The 19,420-nt window shown below is 35.9% G+C and overlaps 1 protein-coding gene across 3 annotated transcripts; it reads left to right on the top strand.

Moving 5' to 3' along the window:
- Window positions 1-7,576: 7,576 nt before the first annotated feature.
- LOC110800062 (mediator of RNA polymerase II transcription subunit 30) lies at window positions 7,577-17,680 on the top strand. 3 transcript variants are annotated; one of them, XM_022005347.2, is made up of 6 exons: window positions 7,577-7,745; window positions 7,952-8,018; window positions 8,281-8,447; window positions 15,302-15,674; window positions 16,572-16,652; window positions 17,005-17,680. In XM_022005347.2, the coding sequence occupies exons 4-6, from the start codon at window positions 15,324-15,326 to the stop codon at window positions 17,107-17,109; spliced, it is 537 nt and encodes a 178-aa protein (XP_021861039.1). In that variant the 5' UTR covers window positions 7,577-7,745; window positions 7,952-8,018; window positions 8,281-8,447; window positions 15,302-15,323; the 3' UTR covers window positions 17,110-17,680. The 3 variants fall into 3 exon arrangements, with proteins under 3 accessions (XP_021861039.1, XP_021861038.1, XP_056695980.1); XM_022005346.2 differs by having other exon boundaries at window positions 15,299-15,674; XM_056840002.1 differs by lacking the exons at window positions 7,577-7,745; window positions 7,952-8,018; window positions 8,281-8,447 and having other exon boundaries at window positions 8,474-15,674.
- Window positions 17,681-19,420: the final 1,740 nt, after the last annotated feature.

Below are 19,420 nucleotides of genomic sequence, written 5' to 3'. Positions count from 1 at the left end.
GGAGCTAAGATCGTCACAGGCAAGAAATGAATACTCCGGAAACGATGATATTGCCGGAAACGGAAATATGGATCGTATCGGAAATATGAATATTATCCAAGTCGTAGATGTTGCCGGAAACGGAAACATGGTACGTATCGGAAAATATTATTGGAAATGGAAATATTACCAGAATCGGAAATATTGCCGGAAACGGAAATATTGTCAGAATCGGAAATATTGCCAGAATCGGAATATAATTCCGAAAACGGAAATATTAAATATTTGTTCGAAACGGAAATTAATTCCGGAATCGGAAATATTAAATATTGTTCGTATCGGAAATAGATTCCGGAAATGGAAATTTAATCGGAAGCGTATCGTACGAATTAGCATCGGACGAGGCCTGCCGGACGAAGGCCCAGCACGAAGCCAGGCCATCGCCCAGCAAGCACGCACGCCACAGCCCAGCGCGCACAAGGCCGCGCATGCGTGGGCCGCGCTGCGTGGGCTGCTGCTCGCATGCGTGGGCAGCCCTTGTGGCTGCCGTGTGTGTGTGAGTTTGAGCTCATGCGAGATTCCTGAATCTGCAAGAGTCAGTGTATGATTAAATGTCTATTCCTATTGGATAAATTGATTAAGTAGAATTCATGTAGAATTCTAATTCCAATTAATTCGCATCCTACTAGGATTACGATTCCTTTTCCATAACTCTATAAATAAAGGCCTAGGGGTCATAATTTATACATAAGTTTCAAAGTATTCAAAAGTGAGGTTTTTGAGAGAAAATTCAAACACCCATCTTGCCCCAAAAGTGCCGAATTTTCTGAGTACCTTAAGGGCGATTCTAGTTGGTCAATCTTAAGGCGGATCCGGACGTGCTGTGGACTTTCTACGGAGGGACGACACTTGGAGTCCTAAAAGACTTGTTCTTGTTCGGTTCGGGCGCAGCTAGGGAAGGCACGCAACAAAGAGTATGCATCTAATTATGCTATATGATTATGTGTAAATAATATGTTTCCTGGGTTAATGGTTGTTTCCGCATGATCTATGTAAATGTCATATGTATCATAACCTAACATAACATCCATGGGCCCTGCGTGATTACAAAGTTGCAGGGTCGTCTTAAACATTTCGGAGGCCCTGTTCTAAAATTTTCTAATATTTAAAATGGGGCCCAAAAGTTTCTTGTATCGAACTACGATAAAATTGGAAAACTTATTCGTAATACTCGTACTTTCTAACTTCAATTTTTAAACTTAAAAACTGAAAATAAAATACAAAAATCAATAGCCATACAAATAAAAATAATAATCAAAATATATTTTTTATTTTATTTTAACGAGAAGTAAAGATTTTAACTTGATTAAATTAGATACTCCGTAATTACTTTTAAAAAATAGATAATTAAAATTAAAAAAAACACACAAATTTGGTAGTTCTTCTGGGAGTTTTGTGAGTGCTCCACCAAAGTCCCACTTTGTTGCATCCAAATCGGGGAATGGAATTTGATGGGTGGGAATATGAATCTGGTGATTTGGTTTAAAAAAACTAAAATTGAATTATTTGATTTTTGATGAAAAGGTAGATATGGGTAAAAACATATATTTGGGGCAGCAGTTGGATTTACAAATACAAATAAATTCAACAAAAATGAGAAGAAATCTAAATTAAATCTTCCATTAACATCAACTCAAGGAATGAGAACGTTTACCCCATTGTTAAGTGAATGATTGAGAGAAAAGGTGAGATTTATAATGGAAATTAGAGTTATTGGAATACAGAGGGTTGGAGATCATTGGAATTGAAAAGATGCGAGAAACAAGGAATGAAGTAATTAGGGAGAAGAATCTGGGGTGAGTTATTGGGCGTTAATTTTGAAATTGACTGTTGCAGGGTTCAAGGGTTGATGGGAAAGAACCGAAGAAACAGCGTTATTTTTTGAAGTAAAAATAATTGGGCTCAAAAAAATTGGGCCCTTTAAATTCCGGGGGCCCTGTGCTGAGGACCAGGATGCACAAGGCCTTAGCCGGGCCTGCAAAGTTGTAATCTGCTTCACTAGTGAACCTTGCAATAAAATATCTGCACCCTATGTCAGTTAGGGAAAGCTCTCCCTTAATGCTCCATTTCTTTTTAAGTCTCCTCATAAATCCCATATAACCTAATTTGCCATCAAACATCTTGATGATTAGGGAGTTTTTCCATGGGCGGCGCATACGCTTTTCCTCTTTTGATAACAGTATAACCGGGCAGCGCTCATCATGTATGTAATCCTCTAGTCCAACATCATCATCAGATACATCATCATCCTCATCTGGGTATGCTATTTGAGACTCACCATGGGGTTGTTGTGGGCCTCGTACCATGTCTCTGAATGATAGCTGGTGAGATTGGGTATCCGTAGTGGTATTACCATTACCTTGTTGGTCCCCTAGATTGTGATTTGTAGGTTGATTTTCTGCCTCCTCCATATTTTCATCTCGGTTGATGTTTCTATCAAAGATTAGGTGGGTAATTTTGCGTTTATGTTTTTTGTTTGAGCGATGAATCAGATCTTTTTCTTGGGGTGATTTTGGTGTTCCTGCGGGGGTTTCCCTTGAGAGCATATTGTTTCTTTTCTACACTTTAACTGACAGTGATAATAAACAGATTCTTTGTAAACACAAACACAAATTTAAAGTTAAAGTTTTGTGTACAATGTTCTAATTAGTGGCATTTATGATATTTTTAATGCATATAGTCATATCCATATTTTGTTGACTATTCAGTTAGACCCCGTTTGGTTCGACCACTGGTATAAGGTATATGTTTGAGTATTAAACTCATGGGTTTATAATCAACGATACATAGAAAATCATAACTTATTCCACCTGTTTGGTAAAATAAATTTAGAATTTAATCCTACCGATAATATACTCTCCTACTCCTTATTCTCATTTTTTTTTACACCTTCCCCTCCTCCTTCTATTTAAAGATGTAAGGAAAAAAAACTAAAATTCAATCAAATATAAAAAGGCAGACATTATCTATTACTATATACTAAAAGAGACACCAGGAATGACACGTGTCAATTCCTGGTGCGATTTTTTCCCGCCAAAATCACTTTCCCAAAAAAAGTGTATCTGTTTTATTTTATTTTTATTCTCTACCTTTTTTTATAAACTATTTATGTATGGAAATAAAATTAATTTATAAATTATGGCAATAATAGATACGACGTAATAATAATTATTCTAAATTGGTAACATTTTAGTCAAATCACTATATTAATAATGGAAAATATATCACTCAATATTTTAGTCAAATTAACACATTAGCATTTTAAATATGCATATTAGATGAATAAACTTAAACGAGTATGTTAAATACGAAGTATGTTATAACTATGCAGTAATTTGGGGATATTCATTTAAATATTTTGTGAAATTATTTTATCAAAATCCGTGCGTGCACGGGATCTAATCTAGTATTTTGATATATGGCACCATCTCCACCACCACAATCGCTCGCTTTGCTTCAACTCTAACAATCACATTCTTCTGTCACTAGACGAAATTTGATTTTTGGTGGTTATTTTTTTACAATTGAACCTACAAATCTAGACTTCAATGTCCATAATTTCGACAATTAACAATATATCTAGGTATTTTATTCAAAGATATATTTAGTTAAATTATTTTTCGGGATTCTTATTCGTCATTTTGGGTTCTTACGGGGGTGTATGGTGGCGTTAGGTAGCATTGGTGATTTGATGGCGAATCGACAGGGTAGTAACTTTGTAGTATAATTTTTATGATATTGATTTTTTGGGTAGCTTGGGCGGCGACGGTGGTGGAGTAACATTAGTTAGGCGGTTATGGTGTTTGTTTGATCGAGTTTGCACTGTCGATTTTATTTTCAGTTAATATAATTCCATATACCCACCTCCCCTTGAGTACGAGAACTCGATACCATAGGGATTTTGAAGGTGGGTCCCCAAATATATATATATATATATATATATATATATATATATATATATATATATATATATATATATATATATATATGTTTAGGCTCACGTGAAAAGTACAAGTTAGGTGAGAAGGGTGAGAAGTATTTTTGACCTTTGGATCGCTAAATCTAACGGATGATAATATATCGTGTCATTGCGGATTTGCGGTGCTAGTAAATTTAGGAACATCAATTCCCTGCACACAAATAATGATGTCACCCACGTGGTCATGTACTGTAAATGTGAATTAATCCAAATAGCATCACTTTTTTCTCTCCTCTCTTTGACTCCTTCCCCCTCTGTTTCATGTGAGCTTTGTGGTGCTGCTACTTTAATGGCAGCAATATGGTGGAGCATAGAATAGCGCCTAAAATAACAAAAAAGAGGATGAAGTTTCGTTGCAGCAAATAATGGATGGTTTATTGATTTCTTATGATTATAATTTAAACAAAAAGTTTTGAGTTGAGGTATGATCTTTCCATTGTTATTAGTTATTTCTTTTTCTCCCCTATTCAATATACCTAGAAAGTAGAGATACACTAAGTATCCTTTAAAGATACATTCAGTTGCCATTAGAGATACATTAAGAAGTCATTACAGATACATCAATAGTGTACAGTAGATACTTCCTCTAAATGGAAGCCATGGATGAATGCTTGAGCAGGAGAGAAAATGGAGAAAAATATAGTTAAGCTGATGATTGAATTCTGCATAGTGGTGTTGTTCGTTTTTGTAAGCGCGGGAGCCGGAAAAGCCGATTTATTTGTACATAACCATCCCAAATTAAATGGACCCGTCTTTTTCCTATGCCGGGTAAAAACAGAGCCATTTCTTTCTCCTCCCAGCTTTTTGAACCTTACGAAATATAATTAGAATCGAACCTTCAGATATTTCAATTGCAAAATAAGCAATAGTTCATCACAAATTCTTATTTATAATGGGTGTACAATAAATATTGTACACCGAAATAAAAGTTGACTCAAAATGATTAAAAGTTACATTTATATGGGTAAAAGTTATCTATTTTTTAATGATAAATTTTTTCATTTGAATCAAAATTATTTCTTCCAAATCCCTAATAATGTATAAATTAATCATTTAACCCTTTAAAATGTTTATCTATCAACTTTTTATTTTTATAATATAAAAGTTACAGAAAAATAGGAAAACTAACAAAAGTTAGACCTTTTGATAGATCATTTCTCTCTCCTCCTATCTCGTCGATGTCTTTAAAATTGAACCTTGGGATATTTCTATTGCAAATATAATTAAAAATTGATGTACTTGTTTTATCAATTAATGTATCTATAGCTCTAGTGTTAACGGAATTGCAAAATTAGTTATGTGATTGAGTGATAATTGCAGTTGAGTTGGGATGTATTTGTAGGGTAACATCAATGTATCCGTAGTTCAGAGTTGATGTATCTACAATATAGAGTTGATGTACCTCCAATTCGTACTGATGTATCTTTCATGCAATTGAGATATATTTCGATGGTATTTGCGTGTGTATTTGCATTTTTTATGATGAAGATGAAGAGGGTGAACAAGGAGGAGACAGAAAGAGAGGGGAGGTATGGAGGTTGGAGAAAAGAGGACTCAAACGAGTATGTTTTGATGATTTTATTTTGGTGCTGTTTGGAATAGAGGAAGGAAGAAGATGGTAGAAGAATGAGAAATGTTGATTTAGGCCTCCCGTGGGAAGTCTTACCTGGACTCGTTATTTAGTTTTTGCAGACCCACTCTTTTATCTAGTTGCCGGCCGCGGATATTAGTTAAATCGCATGTATTAATGAAAGCCGTAGGATCTGTTTAATTCAAAGGCTGATATTGCTTCTCACGCTTCTCACCTTAAGTATACTTCTCACCGGATCCCTCCCTTATATATATATATATATATATATATATATATATATATATATATATATATATATATATATATATAAAGGAGACATATTTGTTGAAATATTAGAGCGACACCAATGATTACTAATGGTTTCGGCCAATGAAAAATAAGATTTCTAATTTATTTTTGAATTAAAAAAATCGAATGCCACGTAGATAATTAATTAGGTGCCACGTAGATATTTAAATTAATTAATTAAGTACTAATATATACATTTCCATCCAAAATCAAACGCTCTAATAATTAAAAAATAAATCTAAAATAAAATTCATCCAAAATCAAACACTAATCTAAAATAAAATTCAATCCAAAATCAAACATTAATCCAATATTAGAGCGCCACGTAGAGAATCTAATGGTTTCTCAGGTGCCATGTAGATATTTTTATTAATTAATTATTAATATTTTTATATTCAATTTCATCCAAAATCAAACACTATAAGTCTATAATAATTAAAAAAATAAATCTAAAATGAAATTCAATCCAAAATAAAAAATAAAACCAATCTAATATAATATATAAAATATAGCAGTTGATATATATAGGAGTTTTATTTTAACGCAACAAATTAATAGAAACCGTGCATCGCACGGGCTATAATCTAGTATATATATAAATGGGAGTTTTATGGAGAGCATTCGGAGCGCCACGTAGGATTTCCATGTCATCAATCAATAATATTATTTTAGATTTATTAAAAAATAAAAATAGATAAATAAAATTCGATAAAAGATAATAAGAGAAAATTAAAAATAGATAAATAAAACCGGTAAAAGATAATAACAGATAAACGTAAATAAAACTCAGTAAAAGATAGTAACAAAAAACTAAAAATAGATAAATAAAGAACAGTAAAAGATAATAGATAAATCAAGACCGGTAGAAGATAATAAGAGATAAATTTTAAAATTTTTAATAGATAAACAAAGACCTACGAAGTATTAAAACTGTCATGCTCACTGATTATAAAAACAATCACTGTTCTAACTATCGCTTAGAGTTCAAAAAAAAAAATCTCATAACAAAAAGAATTTAACCCGTGCATCGTACGGGCTTCAAATCTAGTTATAAATATAAGGAATTATCAGGGTGTTACGTTATAGCTCCGGCACTGATACTCTATATTGTGTTTACGTAAACACCCTCAGCTCTTCCCTTATAGAATAGAGATTTTAGATATAAAAATAAAAATAATTGACTAATTATGAATATCAACCAATAAAATAAACTGGCACACAGATAAATTGAAATGATACACAAATTGCAAGATACTCCCTCCGTCTCTTTTTGTTTTTTACGTTTTCCTTTTTGGGTATTTCAAAATGTTCTTTACATTTCCTTTTATATTATCATATAAATGACTTATTATTCTATCAAAATTTGTGTCTAATAATTATTTTAACCAATTAAATTCATTGAGACATTAAATTTTTCACACTTTTCCATTGGGACATTAAATTTTTCTCATTTCCCTATATCAGAATTTTGATAAAAGTGAAAACATTATAAATAAACGTAATTTATCTTGTTTAAATAAAAAATTTGAGAATCTCGATGCAAATTAATTAATCGTTAAAACGCGTGAAAAATACCAAACGTAGGAGGGAGTAGAAGATTTTGACTCATGCGTGCTTACAATACCAATACATCAGAGAAATAGAAATAAAAGCCGTTTATACGGTTAATTCCCTATTATTTTTTCTCCCTAAACAAAAAAGAAAAGAAAAAACACCGTCGTCAGTCCTCACTCCTCAGACCTCGCCTTGGAATTCCCTTTGACACTCTTTTCCTCTCTCCTCTCATCTGTATAATCTGTACTTTTATTCGAAAGCTTCTCGCAATTTCCGTAAATATGATTCGATCAGGTACCTTTAATTTGTTAAATTTTCTTCTTTTCGTTCAATTTGAGCTTAGATTGTGTTGATTTTTCTTTTCCAGAAAATTGAAATGCGAAGGAAATGGGAAATTTTCTTGTTTAAAATTTAATTTGAGTTCGATTTTTAAAAATAACTGATTTTGGTAGGATTGCAGAATTTTAATTTTTTGGGGTTTTTTTTAATCTATTGTTCAGTTTCAAGCTCAAGTTGCTAAGAGAGGGAAATTAAAGCATCAATCATCACTTTTACAGGGGAAGCAAGGTTTGCATTTTCTGTAAAATTGCCCAATTTTCACCCTAATCCTAGTTTTATAAAAATAGTTAACCAAACAAACATCAAGTATGGGGTTGGATGATTTCAATCCCATACCTTATTCCAAAATATGCTGAACCAAATACACCCTCAATGATTTAATTTTCATTTGTCTACTTGGGCCAGGCCCAAATTTGTAGCACAGTTTCGAATATAGGCTATGCAAGTGTGATTTACAGAGTAACTGAGATCTTCTTCAACCTAATTTCAGTTTTCTGGCGGAAAAACTTTGATACAGTCAGCAAGTTTGCTTGGGAAACGTGAATATTAGATTGAAATCTCGTTTCCCATTCGTTTCCGGGATGAATTCAGTTTCAAACACGTCTCCATTTTTCTGAAACGGTTTCGCGCGTTCCGAAACGCGTTTCCCGGTTTCCGGTAAGTCGTGATTTTTTGGCGTTTCCGTGCTTCGTAGATGATACACCTTAGTTTATGTGCATTTTATTTTAAAAATGTTTACCGTTCATCCAGTTAGGACTTAGGAATAAAAATCCTGGTTCCGTCATTGTGTGTCTACATTGCACTGATATTTTCAGCTTTTAGAAATTGTCAGTTGTTCTTTTAAGTTATATATGTAATTACTAATCGGAATTGTGTCCCTATAATGGACGAGCTTTGCTGGCGGTTCCGTGGTTATGAAGTCATATTTGGAAAACGTTGAATCTACGATTAATTACTTAAAGATTTGCCTAGGGTTCCCATTTCTTTTGCGTTTCCAGGGTCTTCTATCATGTAATAATGACAACTCCTATATGGAAACGGGAAACCCATTCTGATTTCTGATGGATAGGTTGATAATCCTGATATGATGATATCTAATAGTAAGTTGTAATTCTATTGGAAATTAAGTATGTTTATGTTTTGTGGTTTATCTTGTTTTGTTGAGGCTTTGACATACATAAAAGTAGATGACAATGCTTGATATGTCTTGTTGATGGCTCCTATATTCAATGTTCTGGGGTTGGAATTTTATGTTATAGACAGGAAATTACCCTTCAGCTTATAACTTAACAAGAACTTGTAGTTTTTAGCTGCCTTTATTTTCTGAGGTTACATTACAAAAAAGTTTCCAGCTGTCAAGGGCATAACTAAAAGGAAAGTAATAGAGTTAGGGGTCAGTAGGGATTCCTGGCTTTTCAATTCTTTTGTTATCATTTCTTATATCAGCTGGACTTGTAATTTCGCCTCAACTACCCTGGTAGAATCCTTGACACTTCAGTAGGGGTATGGAGTATGGACATTTTAACACTTCAATTTGGGTCAAAATCATGGGAATTGTAACTGGCAAATCAATTTAACCTAGACGTGACTTGTTGTTTTGTTAATTATCATAGTAAATTCTCAATTTTGGAACATTCCACTTTGATTTTCGTTTAAATTCTGTTTGATTTTAACTCACTAATTTATAAACTGACATTGGCCTCGTGAACTAATAGATTATTTCTTTGCTTTAGCTTAGGCAGGAAGTTTGTTTGAACTGGTGTATGTCTCGGTCTTTCTTTAGAAAGGGAGTTTTGCTTTGATTATTGAAATAATTTCTCAATGTTGGTTCTTGAATCCATCAACTTCTTCTTCTGTGCTTTTTGTGTCACTAGTCATATCTCCTTTTTGTTGGGCATCTTTAATTTTAATTTTCTTTTTAGTTTTGTTGTAGTAAATGTGATAGCCTTGGTGGCAAATAAAGGTAAAAATCTCATTTGTGCAGATTGCAGAAAAGTTAAAATTATCAATTTACAGCTTTTATACTAATATAGCCAGGGCCAAACCTTGGGAAGGCCTATCGAGACCATGCCCCTACCACAATTAGTAGAATAGTGTTTCTCAAAAGTACTTTAGGATAAAATCTTAGTGGCGATCCGAAAATACATTTTTTGATTCGAGGTAGTTTAGTGGCTTAGTGCTTGCATAAAGGAACGAAGTCGCTAAAGTGAGTCGATTTATCCTACTATCGAAAACTCGCTTAGAGGTTCCTGGGCATGCTGACGAAGGGTAAAGCTCAAGAAGATGAGTTTTGTACTCGATTAATTTCTCAGTCCCTTGCACCGGCGCCTCAAAAAGACGGTTTGTGGTAGTTTTGCGTTGACTATCGGGCTTTGGACAGAGAAACAATTCCGGACAAGTACTCAATTTCCATAATTGATGAGCTTTTAGATGAGTTACACGACGCCAATTTTTTTTTCCAAACTCGATTTAAAAGCAAGGTATCATCAGATTAGAGTAGTTAGAGTAGTAAAGGCTGCATTTCGCACACACGAGGGGCATTACGAGTTCTTGGTGATGCCATTTGGGTTGTCAAATGCTCCAACAATATTTCAATCCCTCGTGAATGAGGTATTTAAATCTTTCCTTTGTTAATTTGTCTTAGTATTTTTCTATAATATTCTAGTCTATAGCTCTACTCTTGAAGAGCACACGAGTTATCTGGAAAAAAAATTGAGTGCCCTGGTAGCACATGAGCTTTATGAGAATTAAGAAGTGTGAGTTTGGAAAGGGGAGATTGGCATATTTAGGTCACGTAGTGTTCGGAGAGGGAGTTTCAGTTGACATGGAGAAGGTCCGAGCCATGGTTGAGTGGACAATCCCAAATAATTTGAGAGAGTTACGAGGATTTTTGGGTCTTACTTGATACTATAGAAAGTTTGTATCTCGTTATCCTTGCACACCCTTTATCCGATCAGTTGAAGAAAGATGCGTTTGGGTGGTCTGAAAATGCTACTGAGGCTTTTGAGAAGCTGAAACGGGCAATGTGTGGGGCGCCGGTGTTGGCAATGCCCAACTTTAACAAGATATTCGTAGATGCCTCGGCTTCGGCCTTGGTGCGGTGTTGATGCAAGAGGGTAAACCAATTGCTTTCTACAGCAGGTTGCTCGGTCTTAGGGCTCAATGCAAGTCATTCGAGAAGGAGCTTATGGCGGTTTGTCTTTCGGTTCTTAAATGGAAACATTACTCGCTTGGTAGGAGGTTTGTGGTGCGGTCTGATCAGCAGAGTTTGAGGTTTATAACGCAACAAACAGAAATAGGGCCGACTACATAAAATGGGTGAGTAAACTAATGGGCTTTGATTTTGAAGTCCACTACAAACCGGGCTCTTCCAATCGTGTTGTTGGTGTGTTGTCCAATAGAAGGAGAAGTGGAGTTTGGGGCTGTTGAAACCACGCACGTAGTAGCGTGGGAAGGGTGGAAAAGGCGATTGCAGTGGATTCGTGGATTGAGGAAATTAAACTAGAGATATTAGGTTGGGTAATACCCAAACGAGCCATTGTGATACCATCTCTCTTACATGAATACCACGACAGCCCTATGGGAGGTAACTTAAGGGATGTAAAAACATACCTATAGATAGCTCGTCGGGGATGCACAAGGAAATAACTGAGTATGCGCGAAGGTGTGCGGTACATCAAAGAAATAAATTGTCTCAATAGAATCCCTCTGAATTGCTCCAACCGCTGCCTATTCCAACACGGGTTTGAGACGATATTTCAATGAATTTTTTAGAAGGGTTGCCAATTTCCAAAGGGGTGGACACTATATTCGTAGTGGTTGATCCTCTGTCAAATTAATGTGCATTTTATTGGCCTACTACACCCTTTTACATCTATGTGGTTGAGGGATTCACGAAGGAGGTAGTACGCCTTCACGGTTTCCCCTCTTCAATTGTCTCAAATCGTGACCGTGTGTTCTTGAGCGTTTTTTGGAAGGAGATGTTTAAGCTTTACGGAACCATATTAAAAGGGAGCACGGCCTACCATCCTCAAATGGATGGGCAGACCGAGGTATTAAACAAGAAGTTTGAAACGTATTTGAATGTTTTGCTTCCGGCAACCCAAGGCCTGGGAAAGGTGGCGAGCAAGGCCTACCATCCTCAAATGGATAGGCAGACCGAGGTATTAAACAAAAATCTTGAAACGTATTTGAGTCTTTTGCTTCCGGGCAACCCAAGGCGTGGGCAAGGTGGCTCCATTGGGCAGAGTACTCGGATAATTCTGATCCCCACAACTCAACAAAAATGACTCCGCTCAAAGTAGTCTATGGGAGAGACCCACCACCCATCATTAAGGTTGGGCACGGCCAAACCACAGTGGGCAGCTTGGAGGAATCATTGTTGGAGCGTGACTTCATGTCGGATGAACTCCGCATAAACTTGTTAAGAGCGCAACAACGAATGAAGGACCTAGCTGATCGCAAAAGGAGGGATGAAGAGTTTAATGTGGGTGACATTGTTTACTTGAAATTGCAACCATATCGGCATAAATCACTAGCAAGGAGACCTTTTGAGAAGCTAGCCGCTCGTTTCTATGGCCCTTTTGAGATCACTCAACGCATGGGAAAGGTTGCATACCAACTGAAGTTCCGGAAAGTAAAATTCACCCGGTTTTCATATTTCTCAACTCAAAAGGGTTGTTGGTCACACCATAACACCACTCAATCTACCCGCACAGCTCACTCATGAGTTAGAGCTACCTGTGTAACCGAAAGAATTAAGAGATGTGCGCACAACACAGAGGAAATGCATGGCAGTGAGGTATTGGAAGTGTTGATCAAGTGGAAAGGCTTATCGAAGTTTGAAGCAACATGGGAAGAAGCCAACATACTCCAATTGCGTTTTCCAGCCTTCCACCTTGAGGACAAGGTGAGTGTTTGGGGGAGGGCCATTGCAATGAACTCAACTATCCCACCTGCTACCCGTACTTTTATGTGAGGAGAAGACACAAACAGCTACATGACAACGGTGGGGCAGCAACCTAAGTACAAGGGGAACCACTAAGCAAGCAGGCAGCGGCTACAACTCTTGGGAGCTCATTAAAAGAATTTGTCTTGCTGCAAGTACTTTTGTCTTTTTTACTTTTTGTTAATTGCATTTGTCTTATATCATGGTTTGTAATTAAAAGGGAGAGGGAAGAGAACAGAAATCATCTTGGGAATTATTGGGTAGTAAAGGGAGAGAAGAGAACCTCTCGAATGTTCTCAACTTTTGTAGTTACAAGCTTCAAGCTTTCTTAATCAAATATACAATCTTCCCCTACATAGTTGTGTTTGCTTGCTGTGAGTGTTGGTAGCAGGTGCATAGCCTATCTTGTTTTGTTCCATCCCTCTGATATTTATCTTAGGTGGTCTCCCTTAGTCCCTTGTACTCTAAACATTTGCTTAGTACAATTCAGGTGATATTTCTAGATATTAGTATACAGTCTACTGCTGCTCATTTGTTTTCTTGACACCCCACCCCACCCTTCCCTAAACAAATCAAAGGAAGAAACTGAAAACAAGACTAGAGAAAGTCTGTCCCGTATCTCTGTAAAGCGGCATCTAACATGGACCTTAAAGGGGGTGTGGTTGTAGCCATTGTAGCTTTTCTTAGAACCAAAGTCTTTTTGATATAAATTATTTCTCATCACGGGCCGAGCCAAACTGCATGCTGAACAGATGGAATGCTAAATCAGATATTCGTATTTAGCAACTTATATTGCTCATCTTACCTTCATGGTGCTCCTATCTTCCCCTTCTATTTCTGTGTTGGTTGTTCTTGTTGGAAATAATGCAAAGAAAGTATTTTACCATTTGTGAAAATGTCCCACATTGATAGAAATTAAATGTATGGTTTTCAAGGGAAGTATTTAAAGTAAAGGGGATTGTCCCACATGGGAAGAAAATGAACTCTTCCTTTTGTTTAAATATAGGGAATGAATGTTTATACTTTGAAGTGCTTCCCCTAGTGGTTTGGGCTAGAAAGGGAATCCCCACACGCGCGCCGCCGCCGTCCGGCCGGTTCGTGGCACGTGCGCGGTGTGGTGGGGCCTCCTTTTTGGGCCATGTCGTAACTGACGGTCCAGTTATTATGAGACCGTTCAGTTACGTAGCCCATTCCGTTCCTTGATTTTCGCTTCCGTTTTAATTCCCAAATCAATTCTGATTTTCAGTTTAATTGGCAGTTAATTGCATGATCAATTCTAATTGGCAGTTACAAGTGTTTAATTGCCCAATTTAATTCTAAATTCGGTTACAAACCCTTGCTTGCTTTATAATCAGTTTTGGGGAATCAGTTTTTTATACACCGAAAAATTCCAACTCTCTTCTCCTATTCTTCTGAGCATATTATGAGTTCCTAGTTCGTTTTATTCGAGTGCACGTTAAAACGAATTGCTGTGTAAAATCTTGGGGGGCAACGCCTATTACGATTGCACCATAGTCGGGGCGAATTTTGCTTCTAAGACAGTGTTTGCATAACACGTCACAGCTTTATATACATCAAATATTCGGCCCACATTTCATTTACATTTTCGGATTTTACAGTATTCTTTCCTACAGTTCTATCTCGTGATCTTACCACTTTAGGAAGACATGAAAAGGAGCTGGATGATTGAGCTTGACTTCTTTAGGTAGGCTCTAGAGTCTGAAAACCTGAACTTATGCAGATTACAAGGTATGTCTTGATAGGAGACCTTAGTTGGCAGATAGCTCTTATTTTTATCCTTTGTAATGTCAGTTTTATGAAACCCTATTTGACATCTCGATGTGGCCAAAAGTTGTTATTGGAGCACCTACATTTGTAGTCTTCTTTCCAGAATTACAATTGGTTTGTTCGAGTACCCAAACAGACGTGGGCCACTTTTTAAGTGCTTTTGTATCGTTTGAAGTGGCTGATTTAGTCACTTTTGTTACTATTGCTCGCTGCATTGTATTATAGTGCGGGATCTCGGTAGTTCCTACAATATATGCAGGATATTAGTTCTATTATTATCTATGCAACAGGAGGAGCAACAAATTTTTGTTATGGTTCCTACAGAAGTAGGAACACCGTGTTTTCCACTTATTCTATATAATTGTTCTTTTCTTCGAGGACCTGAAGAAGATGGTCACGTGTTTCTTGTTCCCCGTTACAACAAGCCCTTTTTTGCCCGTTATGAATGACGTGTTTTATAATCTATAAGTTGTTAGAAACCTTCCATGTTCCTCTGAAATTCCCATTTATATCCCACCAACGGGGGTTTAACTTGAATGTTATAAAGCTTTTAATTTAAGACATTTATCGTTGAATTCATGGGTAGTGTGTTACTCCCATTTGAGATTGCTAGTCACAACTATATGGTTGTGAGACTTATGACTTTTGATCAGTGACGAACAAAATTTACTGCCTTGTAAGTTAACAGGAAGTCCATAAAATATTACATACGTCGTATTAGGTTTTTTTTATTCCCAGAACATCTTGATACACTCTGTTTCATAATCATCAGCAGTACAACATTGGGAGACAAGGTAATGGCAATTGAAACCCTAAAATCAACAAAGGAGCTAGCAGCAGAAGGTCAGAAGCATTTAGAAGAGACAGTTGAGGCCGCATTTCGGATCTTATATGCAATGAATGATGAGCTCTGCAGCCCAACCTTGTGGTCTACAACTACCTCTTCTCCTTCTGTCATTCCTGATACTAGTACTCCCACTACTATCACCGGCAATGGGCATAGTGAGGGTTCAAATGGTGATGTTTCGTTAGATTCAACCCACCAATTTGATATGGGTGGTGGCACTCTTGAACAAGCTCGTCTTCGTTATAAATCTTCTGTGGCTTCTCTTCGTGTTGTTCTCAATGCCATGCCTCAGAACCACAAGGTAAGTTTCTCTAATTCTCTTTTTTTATTGCAAGAATTTAAACTTGATAATTGAACTTTGTGACATTGTTCTTTCTTAAAATTGAATGACATTTGTTTAATAGAATCATAGGGCTTTAGAAATTTTACATCAAGTGTTCTCAAGATATGAGAGTTATAGAGGGATCCCTCAAGATATTCGAACTCATGCTGATTAACATTCTATTTTGTACAGGAAAATGGCTAATTGTAGTTGAAAGGAAAAACAATCCCTGGAAACCAAGTCTCAAATTTCCCTCAGTTTTATTTTTGAAAACAGAAATAATGCAAGTTCAAATTAGTTTCCAAAGATGGAAAAGACTAATCCTCCTTTGAAGAAGGGTGCCTTACCTTTCATTTCTCCTCCCTTAAACCAAATACATCCTAAAGGAGTGGTTTTGTTGTCAGCATTTACTCCGTATTTAAAAAAGAGATACACTATCCTTAAACGACCGTATTTTTAAAAGAGATACACTATCCTTTTTGACATGTTTTGGTCCCCACTTCCAATATACGGAGTATTAATATTTCTCTCTTTCTTGTGGTCCCCACACTTACTCACATAATCTTTTAACTATAATAAATAATTTACCCATTACCCTACTTTCATATTATTTTAATAAATTCAACTCACTCTCCTAAAAACTGTGTGCCGGTCAAAGTGTATCTCTTTTTAAAATACAGAGGGTGTACTTTACATGCAAAATACAGGCCATAGGCGATCGGCCATATGGGTCGACTATGATCATAGTTTTCTTGTTTGCTCAACGTTTTTCCTCTTCAATCAATATTCAATTATTAGATTTTCAAACAATAGGGTTGCTGCTGCTGTGTTTGTAGGCATCTGACAGACTTGTGCAATTGTTTTCCTTTTGGTCAGGAAGATGTGGATGGTTCTGTCTCTAAAGAAGATGAAGCTGAAATCGGAAAGTTAGAAGATCAAGTATCTAGTTTGAGGATGGTAAAGTTAAAACTTAATAACTGTTGGTTGTTCTTATCTCGAGAAAAATTTACTGTTTATAAGTCCAGCTCCTGTGAACTATTTCCGTTTTCATGGAAGCATGATGTTGAGTACTTATGTGAGGTCATGTACATCAAACTTATTAGCTGGAAATAATAGCTTTAAGATCAAATGTTCCTCGTGATTGTTGTTTAATTGCTACTGACCAATGTGACTGATTGAATGGGTTTTATTTAAAGGATATACCGATATATTAAGTTATTTGGATTAAATACTCCGTATAAGATCGTGTCATTTTAGATAGAGGGAAAATCTCTACTGAGTATTTATTTTTCTGGTTTTGTAATTGCAGGATCTTGCAAATAAGAACAAGCACCTCAAGCATCTCATAGATCAGTTTCGAGATCTTATTACAGATATATCAACTTGGCAAAGTCCTTGTTCTGTTGCAAGATAGCTTGTTTTGAAGCAAAATGCATCAGCAAGTCCCGTACTTGTTTTTCTCGAAAGGGAGCTTCCATCACAATCTTTGCAATAGTTGGAAGAAATTGACTCCTCCTGTCAACTTCGAAACATTTATTGACAGGAATTGTGAATGCTGCAACTCATATTGGTATGTTTTGTCAGCAATAATTTTGATTGAAGAAATCCCTTGTCATGTACTAGGAGTAAACCAAACAATGTCTTAGACCTATTGAAAATGATTCTACTTTCAAACCAAAATGTTGGAGGCTCCCCTTACCATTCTCCCCCACTTTTAAAGTGTCTGACCCGCTTAAACGAGTTTGGGGTATCGGAGAGGTGTTCCGTCCCGAAAGGGTTTTTCATCTTACCTATATCAGAAAGTGTACTAGCAGTTGATACTAGCCTAGAACTTAACCTGGAAAACTCAGTCTAAGTAATTTTTATTTTTATTGAAAGAAAAGATACATGAAAAATAGGATAGTCTTTACTCAAGATTATTTCCTAACTTATCTAAAGAACTGAAATAAGAAAATTTACTATCTAATGGTTAAACACCTTGATGAGTTTGTGTATGATTAGCTTTACGATACACACGTGAGATGTAAGTTTTTCAAAATGAGTTGGCAAATGCTAGACATCATTCATTACCAATTGGATTTTTTAGAGATATTGTGTTTTACCCTGCAAATATAAAATATCCCGTATTAATAATCATGAGTTATCACCCTCAATGCTAAGATGACATTTTATGCTCAATAGCTAATAAAAGACCATTGCATAGAGCTATTACTTCTGCAAGAATTGGAGATGATGTACCAAGATTATAGGTACGACTAACAACATATTAACTCACATGAGCTCTAAATAATTGTGCATTGAACACAAAAAATGACCATAAACCAACCTTTATGAATTCGAACTTACCAGCAGCTAACTGTTGAAGGGTCTATTATTTGGTGTTGGCTCCAATTCGAGTTGACATTAGAATGAAAAGTGATAAAAGGGAGTGAAGATAATTGATCTGTTTACCGACCATTTCAAGATATCAATCATCACAACTCTTTTTACTGCTGCAAGCACCCATTGCTGGTTCCCCCAACAGGAAAAAAAAGAAAAAAAAAAATTGAAAAATCACCAGTGGAATAAAATAAAATTTACGGAGTAGTACACAATGATACGTTACTCTATGCCGTTAAAATTGAGGGAAACTACCTTTTGCCGTAAAACTAAATTCACCCTGTTCGTTGAACTCTGTCACTTTATTATAGTGACTGGTCTATCACTCCATCAAAGTGAAAGTTGTCACACAGCCAAGAAAAAACTACGGAGAGCTCCGTAGTTGATATTAGGGGTGAGCATAATAGGGTACTTGTCAAATTTTCAAGAATAGGAATCAAAACCTGTTGCAACAGGTTCCTGAAAAATGAGAATCGGAACTTGTTACAATAAGTTCCTAAAAATGAGAACCGGAACCGAAATCTGTTCTAACAGGTTCCGACTCAGGGTACCCTGCCATTTTAAAAATTTAAATAAATTATTGTTAATCTATTGAGAAAAAAAAATCTACTTTATAGTGTGGGCTTTGATTGTTTTATAGCTTGGACTTAAATTGTAGTTTCATATTTATAATTTCCAAAAAGTAGCTTACATTGTTTTATATTTTAGGCATATGAAGCCTTTTTATAAGGCCCGAACGGTCGAACCCTTATTTTGGATAATTCATATTAGAATTGGTGTGTACAGGGTACCCGTTCCTAAGAATTGAGAACCAGAACCTTTTGTTACGCAGAACTGGAACCTTCACAACAGGTTCCGATTCCGAAACTGTAGGTTCCTAACAGGTTACGGTTCCGATTCAGGGTACCCTAACTTTTTGCTCACCCCTAATTGATATAAAATGCAAATTGACATAAACAAACGAAATAAAATATTCGGTATTCTTTTTTGTTTACATAATTATGGTTTTTTGTTTTTTTTACAAAATAAAAAACAAAAATATGAAACAAAAAGTAGATCCCATTCCAATTTCTTTTGACAGTTTTCAAAATCAATAAATTACTACATGTATGACCAATCTTTCATACAAAATCAAAAACCAATAGTAACACCAAAAGAGTCTATAATAATGCACCCAAGCCAAAATAGAAGTGATAAATTAGATTGCGGAAATAAAATAATGATGAATAGGCCCACGTAACAGCCCATTTTGGAGAAAAGCCCATCTAGTATAAGCTTGCACATCTCTGTCCTTAAATCAATAATGTCTTAGACTCTTAGCTAGCTCTAGCCTCTAGCTGAAGAAG

Source organism: Spinacia oleracea, chromosome 3 (genome assembly GCF_020520425.1).
Source record: "Spinacia oleracea cultivar Varoflay chromosome 3, BTI_SOV_V1, whole genome shotgun sequence".
In the NCBI taxonomy this organism is placed as follows: domain Eukaryota; kingdom Viridiplantae; phylum Streptophyta; class Magnoliopsida; order Caryophyllales; family Amaranthaceae; genus Spinacia; species Spinacia oleracea.
This window is presented reverse-complemented; position numbering and strand designations above follow the sequence as displayed.